The sequence below is a fragment of the Euleptes europaea genome, chromosome 14 (genome assembly GCF_029931775.1).
Source record: "Euleptes europaea isolate rEulEur1 chromosome 14, rEulEur1.hap1, whole genome shotgun sequence".
NCBI lineage: Eukaryota > Metazoa > Chordata > Lepidosauria > Squamata > Sphaerodactylidae > Euleptes > Euleptes europaea.
In genome coordinates, this window is record NC_079325.1 from 24,262,336 (window position 1) to 24,273,460 (window position 11,125).

Sequence of the window (11,125 nt, forward strand, 5' to 3'; positions counted from 1 at the left end):
ACCGTGCTGGAGGGTGGTGTAGTGTTACGTCTGCCACATGTTGGGGCCTGGGTTCCTCAGCCTGTTTTACAGCCAAATGTGACATTGGGGACTTAACATTCCCTCGTTCTCCAGGGCTCAATTCAGCTCAGGGGAGGAGAAGCTTCAGCCTCCCTCCCCCATGTGTTTTTTCTAAACCAGAATGACTGTCAGCAGCCCTATGTGGGACTCCACATGGACTGACAGAGCCAGTGTGGTGTAGTGGTTAGACTGTTGGACTCGGATCTGGGGGATTTGAATCCCCATTCTGCCACGGAAGCTGCTGGGTGACCTGGGGCCGGTCACACACTCTAAACCTCCCTAAAGTAGAAGACACTTTCATTAGAAAAGGGAAGAGCAAGCATGGTGTAGTGGTTAAGGTGTCGGACTAGGATCTGGAAAACCCAGGTTCAAATCCCCCCTCCGCCATGGAAATTTGTTGGGTGGCCTTGGGCCAGTCACACACACTCAGCCTCGACCCTAGCAAGTAATTGGATGGGAGACCTCCAAGGTGTGACGCGGAGGCAGGCAATGGTAAACCACCTGTGAACGTCTCTTGCCTTGAAAACCTCACCAGGGTCACCATAAGTCAGTTGTGACTTGACAGCAAAATACACACACACACACACTCACACACACACATACAAAATCAGATGTGGGGGGAATAGGAATTAAGTAAAAGGTTATTTTTTGAGAACCATTTTGCACGCACACCCTAAAAGGGGTACGTTTTCAACTCATAATAACTCAAAGGGAGAAAACTTGCTGTAGTCCCATCTGTATTCTTTCCTCTTTAGCCCAAGGATGTATCCTTGCTGAAAGATATAAAATTGACAAGAACATTTCCCCTCTTCTTTAAAGGTGTAATCAAGAAAGTGGATTTATAAATCAGCCAGCATCCTGCACATAAACCCACGCATTGCGTTACTGAATGCAAATCGAATTCCATTGTCCTTAAGGGAGGGGGAAGCTGCATGTGAGTTCTTGCATTATGAGCACTTGGAGGGGGGAAATGTTTCACATTGAAACTATTTTACTAACTGTGATTCTTCTGCACCCAGCTGTAGCTGCAGAAATTGGAAATCTGTTTTGGCTTTCAGCCACCTTGTGCTTTGCCTTTTAATTACTTTGGTGGGAGAGGGCCTCACAATTCAATCCCAGCTGAAGTTATAAACTGCCTCTGAGCGCTGACTGCAGAGTCAGGCAAGGACTGGGAAGGTCTGTCCCTCAGGGCCAGAGCACATAATGGAGGTGGGCAAAAGCCCCTGTTCAATTCCTGTAAACGATTTGCCCTGCATCCCAGGACAGAGATACCAAAACATGGGTTAAACTATCTTTTCTTAATGCCTGATCTACCGTATTTTTCGCTCCATAGGACGCACCTTTCCATAAGACGCACCTAGTTTTTAGAGGAGGAAAACAAGAAAAAATCTTGTTTTCCTCCTCTAAAAACTTGTCTTATGGAGCGAATGTCGGCTGGGCGCGTGCGCGTCGGGATGGTGCGAGCCAGCGTTCCCCGCCCTGACAGCCAGCTGGGAGGCAGGCGGGGCCACACAGAGCGAGCCGGCGCACGTGCCCAGCCGGCTCTGTGCGGCCCCGCCCGCCTCCCAGCGGGCATGGTGGGGAGCACAGAGCCGGCGTTCCCCGCCCCGACGGCCAGCTGGGAGGCGGGCGGGGCCGCACAGAGCCGGCTGGGCGCGGGCGCTGGCTCGCTCTGTGCGGCCCCGCCCACCTCCCAGCTGGCCGTCGGGGCGGGGAACGCAGGCTCGCGCCGTCCGACGCGCACGCGCCCAGCCTGCATTCGCTCCATAAGACGCACAGACATTTCCCCTCACTTTTGAGAAGGAAAAAAGTGTGTCTTATGGAGCGAAAAATACGGTACATAATTATTTCAAACACTTCCCAGCCAGCGTGGTATAGTGGTTTAGAGCGGCGGACTCTAATCTGGAGAACCGGGTTTGATTCCCCACTCCTCCACATGAGCAGCGGATAGGGTTGCCAGGTCCCTCTTTGTCACCGGCGGGAGGTTTTTGGGGCAGAGCCTGATGAGGGCAGGGTTTGGGGAGAGGTGGGACTCCAATGCCATAGAGTGCAATTGCCAAAGCAGCCATTTTCTCCAGATGATCTCTATCGGCTGGAGATCAGTTGTAATAGAAGGAGATCTCCAGCTAGTACCTGGAGGTTGGCAACCCTAGCGGCAGACTCTAATCTGGTGGACTGGGTTTATTTCCCCACTCCCCCACATGAAGCCTGCTGGGTGACCTTGGGCCAGTCATAGTTCTCTCGGAACTCTCTCAGCCCCACCTACCTCTGTTGTGGGGAGGGGACGAGAAGGTTTGAGTCTCCTTAAAGGTAGAGAAAAGAGTATAACAACCAACTCTTCTTCTTACTCCTAGCAACTTCTGATGGCTTTCAGTATTTGGGCAAATCCACCAATGCTGCAAACTCAGCCAATGTTACTTGGCCCTGTTCATTTAAATCAGTGCAAAGAGGTGCACACACACACCATACAGCAGTTAGGGGTTCCGTTCTCCTCTTTTTTATCATAGTACATTAAAGGAAAAATGAGCTGTAGGTGGAAGGCACTCGGGGAGGATTATTTGGACTTGTATTTTATGTGTATGCTTTGAATTTGGGTTTGTAAGCCACCTTGAGCCACACAAGAAAGGTGGGATATACATATTTATATGAATACCTACTAGCATTGCCAATGTCCAGGCAGAGCCTGGAGATCTCCCAGAATTACAACTGATCTCCAGAGGACAGAGACTAGAGAAAATGTCTGCTTTGGAGGGTGGACTCTATGGCATCATATCCCTGCTGAGCTCCCTCCCTTCCCCCAAGCTCTGCCCTCCCCAGGGTGCACCCCCAAATCTCCAAGAATTTCCCAACCCAGAGTTGGTAACCCTAATACATGCATAGAATTCCAGTTGGATCAAACCCATTATGGTCTAAACAATATTGTTTTCCTGAGATAGCTATCTTGTTGGATTATGAGATGCTGGGTGATTGAGAACATAGGAAGAACCCTGATCAGAACATAGGAAGAATCCTGACCTATAGTCAATCTACTCTACAAGCAGGAGACTGAAGCCCAAGTCTTCTCTTGTAATTAGTATTCAGAGGGATTCTGAATACAATTAAAAACAAATCTTGGTACAGGTTGAGTATCCCTTCTCTGGACTGCTTGGGACCAGCAGTGGTCTGTATTTCAGATCTTTCTGATTATTGGAAAATTTTGGGATTTTTGCATATACATAATGAGATATCTTGGGGATGGGATCCAAATTCATTTATGTTTTATATACACTTTATACACATAGCCTGAATGTAATTTTAAACAATATTTTAAATAATTTTGTGTGCATGGAATTATCAGAAAGCAAAGGAGAAACTATCTCACTAGAATACCTGTATCAGCTGTTAAACAAGAGCAACAACAAACAAACAACAAACTAGCAACGGCAGGCTTTCAGTCTCCACCTACAATGCAGTGTACACTGTATTTTATTTTATTTTTAGGTGAGAGGAAACACTGAAAGTAGGCAGCATGAATCTGCCTACACGCCGGCTCGAAGGGTCCGGTTTTTGGATCAGTCCAGATATGGGATAAGGGATACTTTGTGTGTGTGTGTGTAAAGTGCTCTCAAGTCGCAGCTGATTTATGGTGACCCCTTTTTGGGGGTTTTCATGGCAAGAGACTAACAGGTGGTTTGCCAGTGCCTTCCTCTGCACAGCAACCCTGGTATTCCTTGGTGGTCTCCCATCCAAATACTAACCAGGGCTGACCCTGCTTAGCTTCTGAGATCTGACGAGATCAGGCTAGCCTGGGCCATCCAGGTCAGGGCAAGGGATACTCTACCTGTACTTATTTTATATTTTATCCCATTTATCTCTTACCATTTGCTCATCTAAGGTGGTTCTTTTCTCTTCAAGTAATGTCCCATATATTCTTCCATTCCAGGTTCCTTTTTCCCTGCTAACAAGCCCTCGGACACAGTTTTTAAAATCGCATTCTGGCTTGGGTACCTAAACAGCTGCATCAACCCCATCATCTATCCATGTTCAAGCCAAGAGTTCAAAAAGGCATTCCAAAACGTTCTGAGAGCCCAATGTCTCCAGCGCAGACACTCTGCGAACAAGTACTCTCTCAGCTTCAACCTCAACCATCCAAGCGGCCACGTGGCACAACCTCCAAAGGACATCGTCCGCATTCCTGTCGGGTCCGGAGAAACCTTCTACAAGATTTCCAAATCGGATGGCATCTGTGAGTGGAGGCTTTTTTCAGCCATGCAAAGCATGCCGACCAAAGGCGCTACCTCTAAAGACAAGTCCAGTTGTGCTACGGCCAAAGTGAAGAGCAAAGGCTTCTTGCGGGTGTGCTGTTGTGCAGGCGCATCAGGAACCACCCCCCAGGAAGACCGGAAAGTGCCCCCCATTAAAATACACACCATCTCCATTAGCGATAACGGGGAAGATGTCTAAAACGCAGAGGGTTACAGAGAACGGTTGAGTTCTGGGCAACCTGAGGATGAAGTGACTAGTTTTAGTGGGGATAAAGAAGGGAGACCTCAACAAGAGGCACATGCTGATGCTATGGCAGTAGCGCATGGTTCATGAGCTTTGGTCTAATCCTCGGAGGATGGAACTGCCAGGGAGAATCTGGTCCAAGGTGTTTTCAATCCCACTGGAATCCGCGGGAATTGCAAATAAGCCTATTTGGGACCGGACTCCTTGAAATGACCCTGTTCTTTCCAAACTATTTGAAAACATTTCTGTGCTTCATTTTATTTCATCTTGAATGGTTTGGCGATTCTGTTCTTAAAGTTCAGCTGAGGAGAACAGCATTGTAATATACCCTACGATAGAGGAAGATTAATATATGTTATTGATTTCAGCAGAGGGATGGCTGTAAGTTTATGTCACAGGGTAGTTTTGTATTTCAAAAGTGCACATTTGACTGGGCAGCAGGGTAAGTAATAGAGAAGGCAAAATGTGTAACTGGGGAGGACCTTTTATTGGACTTGTTTTCTTTTGTTAAAAACATGATTTGGGTCTCGTAAAGCTGTGAACACCATGAGTACAAACTGAACCTAACAGGGAGCATAGAACTATGGCCCCAGCCAAGATTCAGAGCTCGTAAGCCTCTTTAGAGCTACACAAGGAAAGCTGCCTTAACACTGAGCCAAGCGATTATTTCATCTAGGTTAGTGTTGTCTGCTCTACTGGCCGCAGCTCTCCAAGATCCCAGCATCAGGCCTTTCCCAGTCTTGTTCCCTGAGATCCTTTCCACTACAGGTGCTGGAGGCTGAACCTGGGACCTCGCCCGTGCAACGCATGTGTTCTACCACCTATGGCCTCAAGAGTTCAGAATCTGGGTACCCACTTTATATGCACATCAAGATCACCAGGAATATGTAGGACCCGTGCAACCACATGGACAGAGCCAGTCGCATGGTTTTTTCTCACACCCAATCAGCACCTTTCCCCCACCTAAGGATGCAAATTAGGTGAGAGTGGGCTAGGGTTTCCAGGTCCCTCTTAGCCACCGGTGGGATATTTTGGGGGTGGAGCCTGAGGAGGTTTGAGGAGGGGAGGGACTTCAGTGCCATAGAGTTCAATTGCCAAAGCAGCCATTTTCTCCAGGTGAACTGATCTCTATCGACTGGAGTTCTCCAGCTAGTACCTGGAGGTTGGCAACCCTAGAGTGGGCCATATGATCAGTCTAGCCCACATAATCACAGTATTCCCACACAGCCCCCACCACAGGATATTAACAGAGAAGCAGATTCCTCATGACTTGATGTGCATACAAAGACATTGATGTGCATATTGTCTGCTCTCTATTTTATAGGGACCATACGCTTACCCCAAAAGTGATCAAAAATCGCTGTGTGACAATTTGAGGCCGATTCTCTGTTACTCTTTTTAGCCTGTCTTGCCGTACATTTATGCTCAAAGTACAATGTGCATGCAAAATGCATAATGCTCAATGGTGAAATGATGTATGTTTGAAGGAACAATAGTGGCATGAAACCATCTCTGAGTTTGCAGGATATTTCACAGCCCCCTACAATCCCATGTGATTTTGCTACTACAGGAGAACACATCTATCCCTTTGGAACTGTTTTGATCTATACATGTTGCTGCTCTTTCCCAAATTTGTAACAGATAACATCTGTTGACCCTTCAACAACCCACCCCACACATAGGGTTGCCAGGTCCCCACTTACCTTGGGCGGGAGCTTCTTACGGACGGCGCTGAGTGGAGGGATTCCTGAGCGCTCTCGATTCCACTTCTGGTTTCCTAGCCCTGCTGTGCGCGCGCTCCACAGAGGAAGGCTCCAGGAGGAAGGCTCCAGTCTCCCTTTCAACGCTGCAAGCCAGATCAGGATCGACTGGCTTGCAATGTGGAATGGGAGGCTGGAGCGTTCCTGGGAGCGTGGGGGTGGGATAGCTCCCCCTTTCTGCTTCCACCTGCCGACCATCAGCTGGTCAGCGGGCAGCCTGGTTGATTGCCGGGCAATTTCCCGCCACAACCGGGCAGTTGGCAACCCTACCCACACAGAACCATGAAAGCCTCAATCTTATTTGGGCCATTTGCAACCTTTGTTTTGCCACTCTTACCCCCAGCTAGGGCCTATATGAACAGGCGCCTAGTGGAACTACACAGATTCTTGGATAGGGTATAATGCAAGCATTTGCAATCCCCACATGATGCAGATTTGTGGGTAATGTAGTATTTAGACTGCAGCAAAGTAGACTATGTTTTGCAGCTGATGTTGGCTCGTGACAGGAAATTACGCTGAATCATTCAGAAGTTGGGATTCAAAAGTCTAGTCTGCAAGCTAACAGTAGAAAAAAGGCAGTTTAAACCTGTGGTTATGAAAAACATGCTGCTATGCGGACCTATCTTGAGTAAAAAGCATTTTAAAAAGTCAGGAAGAGTCAGGAAATCTCCAGAAATCTTTCTGTGTGTTTATTGAGAGGTGATTACTTTCAGGGACTGCAAAATCATCCTGATTCAGTCCTTATTTAATATCAGGAAGAAAATATGGTTCACCTACCTGCAAAGAATTCTGGGAGTTGTAGTTTGGTGGATCTCTTTTGGATCCCTACCCCACCCCTTCTTATATAACTATAGTTCCTAGGATAACCTGGGTAAAGGGAATGGCTATTAAACCCATTTAAGCCTGTTGCATGTCCGGAAATAATTATTTCAGTTGACTTTAGATGAATTAAATTGCTTTACTTGGGATTAACAAAATATAAATCCATCCTATGCAACAAGGATGAAAAACTTCATCTCTCAGCTACTGACGTCAATGAGAGTGCTTTCCATTAATACAAAACAAATTTTATAAAAATCATGCACAGTCCTCCCTCATTTAGTCAGATTGCCTGAATTTGGATTATCAAGGCATCAAAATGAACAGGAGCGAAACTGTCAAGAGGATTACAATGTCCTATCAAACACACACCATCATGGCAATCCAAACAGATGAAAAAATTCCTTTTGAGCTCTGCGCAAGCAGGAACTTCCCAAGTTGCTTTGGTATTAGCTGCTGTCGCTCAATGCGCATGGCAGATTCCCCAACCCTAAAGTGAATGGGGAAACCTTTGTCATGTACCACTCTGAGCTCAGTGATTGCACCATCAAGTGATGACTTTAGGCTTACCAGGTCCTGTAGCTCCATTGGCGGGAGCTTTTCTGCAGTGTGCGGTGCCCGTGCACCTGGCGCAATGCGTGTGCACGTCACACCCGACGCGCCCAAGTCCCTTCTGGGTTTACTTGGAAGCGACGTGGACGCTCTGTCAATCTCTGCAGAAAATCTATGGTTTCCATAGAGTTCTGCAGAGGTTGCTAGAGCATCCGCGTGACCGCGTCACTTCCGAGTAAACCCTGAAGTGACATAGGCGCGTCATGCAGGCGCGCATGCACGCGTTGCCCGCCGGCCCTCAGCTGGCAGCCCAGTGGATTGGCAGGATTTTACCCAGCACCACCAGGCACTTGGCAACCCTAGATGACTTGCAGGGGTGAATGGACTACCACTGATCAAATGGCATAGACGGAATTTTCATATTACATATGAAGTTGGCCTATACCAAGTCAGACTGTTGGTCCATCTAACTCAATCTTATCAGCCTGGCAATGGATCTCCAGGATCTCAGGCAGAGAAAGGTCTTTCACCATACTTGCAGCCTGGGATCTTTTTACCCAGAGATGCCAGGGACTGGCCTTATACATGCAAGACATGTGCTCAACCATTGAGCACCCTCTCCCCTTATGCCTCCCCCTCAGTAAAGTGAACTCACATATTCCGCTGGAAGATATCAAGTGCATAAAGGTCAAGTGATGTACAGATGTGTATGAGGTTGAACCAACCCTCTTGGTGTATCCATTAGAGCTTGTGTGTGTGTGTGTGTGTGCGCGCGCGCGCGCGCGTGCACACATGTTGGACCAGGGCAATTGTGTATGTATGTTTTAATCTTTAGATGTGAGGTCGCCGAAGTTTGCTTTCGGGAAAACATACAATTAAAAGCTTTTGTAGATCTGATTGTCTCACATCAGTTCATAAAATGTCAGCAGCAAGCTGAGACTGCACAAAGACAAATACCTTAAAAAAAAAAAAAAGGATTTCCCCCCCAGTCCCTTAAGAACACCCTGGTTTGCATCGAGTTTGTCATTTCTCTTTCCATTGCTATAGCCTCCCAAAGGGTCGTGCAGATTGTACGTTAGACAGTGGAGGACTAAATGCGTTCACAGCAAATGTGAAGTTTGCAAGGTAACAGTTGACCTTTTAAGACAGCTCGAAAATGATTGTGATTCAGCTATTCTCTTCAGTTTTAAACTGTCTGGAGATATTTTCTCCCCCCAGGCTAAGAAAGAGATGAAAATACACATTTTGTATGATATGCCTTCCTTCCATACATTATACACTATCCACAGAAATCATCTGCAGCCAGAGACATGCTGTAGGCGGGAGATAAATCCCTAGCCGTGGAAACAGGTAAGGATACCAAATGACAATGCTACTTCGAGAAGAAAACATTCAATTACATGCTGTGGTTGTTTGAACTAATCCTTAAATCTCCAAGATGTTCCCTTGATGACCAATGGACATGGCTATTGAATAGATTTTCAAGGTAATCTAAAGTAAAATTAAAATTTGCAGACAAACCCCTTAAAATCCACATTCTCCAAACACAGGGCTGTTGTTAAGCTTCCTCATTACATGGGGATGCAACATTTCTTGGTAGGACAAGACATATTCCAGCCAATTTCCATGGAGAGAGGACCAGTGAGGTCATGTTGAAGGCAGATGTGTGGAGCCCAGGCTAGAGGGGCTTGTCATTGTGGCCTTAAGATATCACTTTCCACCCTTTCAGCACCAGTACATGAACACATGAACCTGCCTCATACTGAATCAGGCCATCGGTCCATAAAGGTCAGTATTGTTTACTCATAAGAACATACGAAAAGTCATGCTGGATCAGACCAAGGCCCATCAAGTCCAGCAGTCTGTTCACACAGTGGCCAACCAGGTGCTTCCAGCCAGGAAGACCACAAACAAGTTGACTGCAGCAGCATCCTGCCTGTGTTCCACAGCACCTAATATAATAGGCATGGCCTTCTGATACTGGAGAGAATAGGTATGCATCATGACTAGTATTCATTTTGACTAGTAGCCATGGATAGCCCTCTCCTCCCTGAACATGTCTAGTCCCCTCTTAAAGCCTTCCAAGTTGGCAGCCATCACCACATCCTGGGGCAGGGAGTTCCACAGCTTAACTATGCATTGTGTGAATAGATACTTCCTTTTATCTTTCAATCTCTCAGAGTGGCAGCGACCTTCCAGGGTCTCAGACAGAGGTCTTTCACAACACTCACTACCTGATCCTTTCAATGGGAGATGGCAGGGATTGAACCTGGGTCCTTCCGCATGCCAAGCAGATGCTCTACTACTGAACCACAGCCCCTTATCATGCTTGTAGTCATAGTGGCTAAAGTGGGATATTTTAAAATTAGGAGTTTTTGTATTCTCAAAGGCAATTCTCATTTTTAAACATATATTGGCAAGTCGTATGTTAAAAGCCTGATTAAAAAAAAAAAATTGCAGAGCAATGCTTCACATAAGGTAGTGCACTCATTGGTCACATCCTGGTTATGGGCTTGTCCAAATACTGCACTAGGCAACTCCTGAAATAACATTTTAAAGATTAGGTTTTGCTGCAATACTAAAATTGTTGTAAACAATGAAGCCCTTTGCAATGAATTTCGAGAAGCATGATCTAAAACAAGTTTGCTCCTTTCTTGTTTTCACATCATATCCTATTTTATGGCTGTTAAAAGGCCCTCGGGGCTATTTAAGAATTTTAAACATAATAAACAATAACAATAAGAACATAAAAAGGGACACAGTGGGTCAGACCAATAGTATGTCCCTACAGTTTGTCCATAGTTTGTCCCTACAGCAACTGATATTTAGAGATGCATTGACACCAGACAGAAGAAATCCCATTATCTACAATGGAACATAGCTATTAATAGAGACATACCGTATAACATTCACAATAACCGTTGATAGGGTTCCCAACAATTAAAAAATAGTCATTAAAATTGTAAGCAATAAAACCCACAATGCAGAATGATAAGATGGTCTAGGGACAGGCCATGGTTGCCAAACTCCAGGTGAGGACATCTCATGGAATTACAATTGATCTTCAGACTGCAGAAATTAGTTCCCTCTAGGGTTGCCGGAAACCCTCTGGCAACTGGCAGGGGTTGGGGGGGGGGTTGGAGTGAGGAAAATTACTAGCTGTAAAAGGAAGCCAGAATCAATGCGTCGACGTCAATTTTGGAAGGGATGCCATCAAGTCACTGACGACCGTGGGGATGCTCTGGTATTTGGGCAAGAACTTTATGGTAGAGGCCATTTCTACCATAGAGTTTTGCCCAACTAACAGAGAGCTCCCCTCATCATTGGCGACATGATGATAACACTTCTGGAAGTGATGTTGGAAATTTTGGGGGTGGAGCCTGAGGAAGGCAGGATTTGGGGAGGGGAGGGACATCAATGGAGTATAATGTCATAGAGTCCATCTT

The 11,125-nt window shown here is 46.4% G+C and overlaps 1 protein-coding gene across 1 annotated transcript in view; it reads left to right on the forward strand.

The window, feature by feature from the left end:
* Positions 1 to 4,503, forward strand: part of ADRA1A (adrenoceptor alpha 1A) — a 30,277-nt gene extending 25,774 nt beyond the window's left edge. Inside the window, exon 2 of the mRNA XM_056861006.1 lies at positions 3,983 to 4,503. Within this exon, the coding sequence (XP_056716984.1) occupies positions 3,983 to 4,503 (521 nt within the window). The remainder of the gene's footprint in view (positions 1 to 3,982) is intronic.
* Positions 4,504 to 11,125: the final 6,622 nt, after the last annotated feature.